At 38.8% G+C, this 2,271-nt stretch overlaps 1 protein-coding gene across 1 annotated transcript; it reads left to right on the top strand.

Moving 5' to 3' along the window:
• The first annotated feature begins 663 nt into the window (after window positions 1-663).
• On the top strand, window positions 664-1,591 carry LOC103266152 (olfactory receptor 2H1-like). Its single transcript, XM_008063791.1, is given in 2 exon segments — window positions 664-1,398; window positions 1,400-1,591. Coding segments are annotated over 2 exon segments (927 nt in total).
• Window positions 1,592-2,271: the final 680 nt, after the last annotated feature.

The following is a 2,271-nucleotide window of genomic DNA, read 5'->3' on the forward strand; positions in this document are numbered from 1 at the left end:
ACTGAGGAGAGGCGATACACTGGCACTAGAGACATCTACCTTAGAAGGTGAGATGGAAATGTTGTATTCTGCATTTGCAACTCAGGAATCAAGGTGTACTGGCTTTTGGCATGAATTCCCCCAGATAGTGTTCTGAGAAGCAGAAGAGGTCAGCTAAAAGAATATCACAAGGACAATTATATTTTCAGGAACAAGGCAATCTTAACAGAAGCAGACATGAAGATAATTCTTACATTTTGCATAGTGAAAACCATCTAGGCTAAGACTTAGTTCCCTAACCAAGAAACTTTTACAAGTTTCTTTTACAAGATCCAGGGAAAAAATACATTTCCTCCAATGATTAGCAAACACAGCTAATATTTAGCAAATAAATTTTCACTAGTACATATTTTAATATGTTTTATATAAAATTTATAAGGAAGAGTTCTAATCAGATACAAAATGTGAGGAAGATGTAAAAGAAAAAGAAAGAAGAGAAAGCGATGAATATGAAAATTTAGGCATTTTATAAAATCTTGTATTTTTCCCCCAAAATACAACAGGTGAAAATCTGATTCTTGAATAGGAAGGAATCAAACAAGTCATATACTGCCTTTCCTCTTGTTGCCTTGTCACCAGATACTCTGGAATCCTACCCCCAAAGAAGCAATTGTTCCAGAAGCTATGATCACAATTTGCAATGACAGCCACAGTGATTTCATCCTCCTGGGCTTCTCTAACAAGCCGCATTTGGAGAAGACACTTTTTTGGGTCATTCTGATTTTTTATTTTTTGACTCTTGCAGGAAACATGGTCATAGTTCTTGTCTCCTTGAAGGATCCAAAACTCCACATTCCCATGTATTTCTTTCTTTCCAATCTTTCCTTGTTAGATCTCTGTTTCACCAGCAGCTGTGTTCCACAGATATTGATTAATTTCTGGGGCCCAGAAAAGACCATCAGCTACACTGGCTGTGCCATTCAACTCTATGTCTTCTTGTGGCTTGGGGCTACTGAGTGTGTACTTCTTGTCATCATGGCTGTGGACCGCTATGTAGCAGTGTGTCATCCACTACAATATACCACTATCATGCACCCAAAACTTTGTCTACATCTAGCTATCCTGGCATGGGGGACTGGTCTGGTTCAGTCTCTGATTCAGTCCCCTGCCACCCTCCAGCTACCCTTCTGCTCCCACCGGATGGTGGATGACATTGTTTGTGAAGTCCCGGCCCTGATTCAGCTCTCCAGTACTGACACTACCTCCAATGACATCCAGATGTCCATAGCCAGTGTTATTCTCCTGGTGGTGCCCTTGATCATTATTCTTTCTTCTTATGGTACTATTGCTAAGGTTGTGCTGAGGATTAAGTCAACCACAGGGCAGAAGAAAGCACTTGGCACTTGCACTTCTCACCTTTTTTGTGGTATCTCTCTTTTATGGCACTGTCACTGGTGTTTACCTTCAACCCAAGAATAGCTATGCTCATGGACAAGGCAAGTTTCTTACCCTTTTCTACACTGTAGTAACTCCAACTCTTAATCCCCTCATCTACACTTTAAGGAACAAGGAAGTAAAGGAAGCACTAATAAGATTAGGGAGGAGAACCTAGGGTTCTCAGAATAACCTGGTACTTTACCTGAGAACAGAGAATAACTTCGTCACAAAAAGCTGGAGATATATACCTCCTAACCTAGAGTGGAATAGAAAGAGCAGCATTTCGTTCAAGTTGAGATTTTAGATCCATTCATCAATCATTAAATATGCCCTTAATTTTTTTTATAATGCAGTTTAGATGCAATATGTTATAGAAATTAATATATTTAATAGTTATAATCTTGAAAAGCACATAATACAATTGAATGGAGAGTGGGACAAAAGAAATACAATACCTGAAAATACCAAGTAGTATATTTCATACCTTTCCATATTTTTCTATTTTTTGTTTTATTTTCCTCCAAGTTCAACCAACGCTTTTATTCAAAAGTCTAGTTCCAACAAGTTTTCTGGTTTAGAGACAGAAACTTCTTAGATAACTCATACGTCTGGTACTGAGTTACTGCAGTCTGGTAGGTCTTGGTTCTCAGTTGCTTCTGTCTCCCTGCCTCAGTATGACCATTGTTGATGTGTAATATGCCTAGCACTACCCAATGCAAAGTATTTGCCAAGCAAAATTCCACACTTACTGCTTTTTGGTGCTGCTACTCTGATAAAAGTCTGTGTCCAAGTTTCTTTGTTTGAGCCTTGATACTCTGGGATCCCCAATTATAGGAATGGGCTTTGCTTTTTTCT

The sequence above is a fragment of the Carlito syrichta genome, unplaced genomic scaffold (assembly GCF_000164805.1).
Source record: "Carlito syrichta isolate Samal-C Ts95f unplaced genomic scaffold, Tarsius_syrichta-2.0.1 Scaffold307028, whole genome shotgun sequence".
Lineage (NCBI taxonomy): Eukaryota > Metazoa > Chordata > Mammalia > Primates > Tarsiidae > Carlito > Carlito syrichta.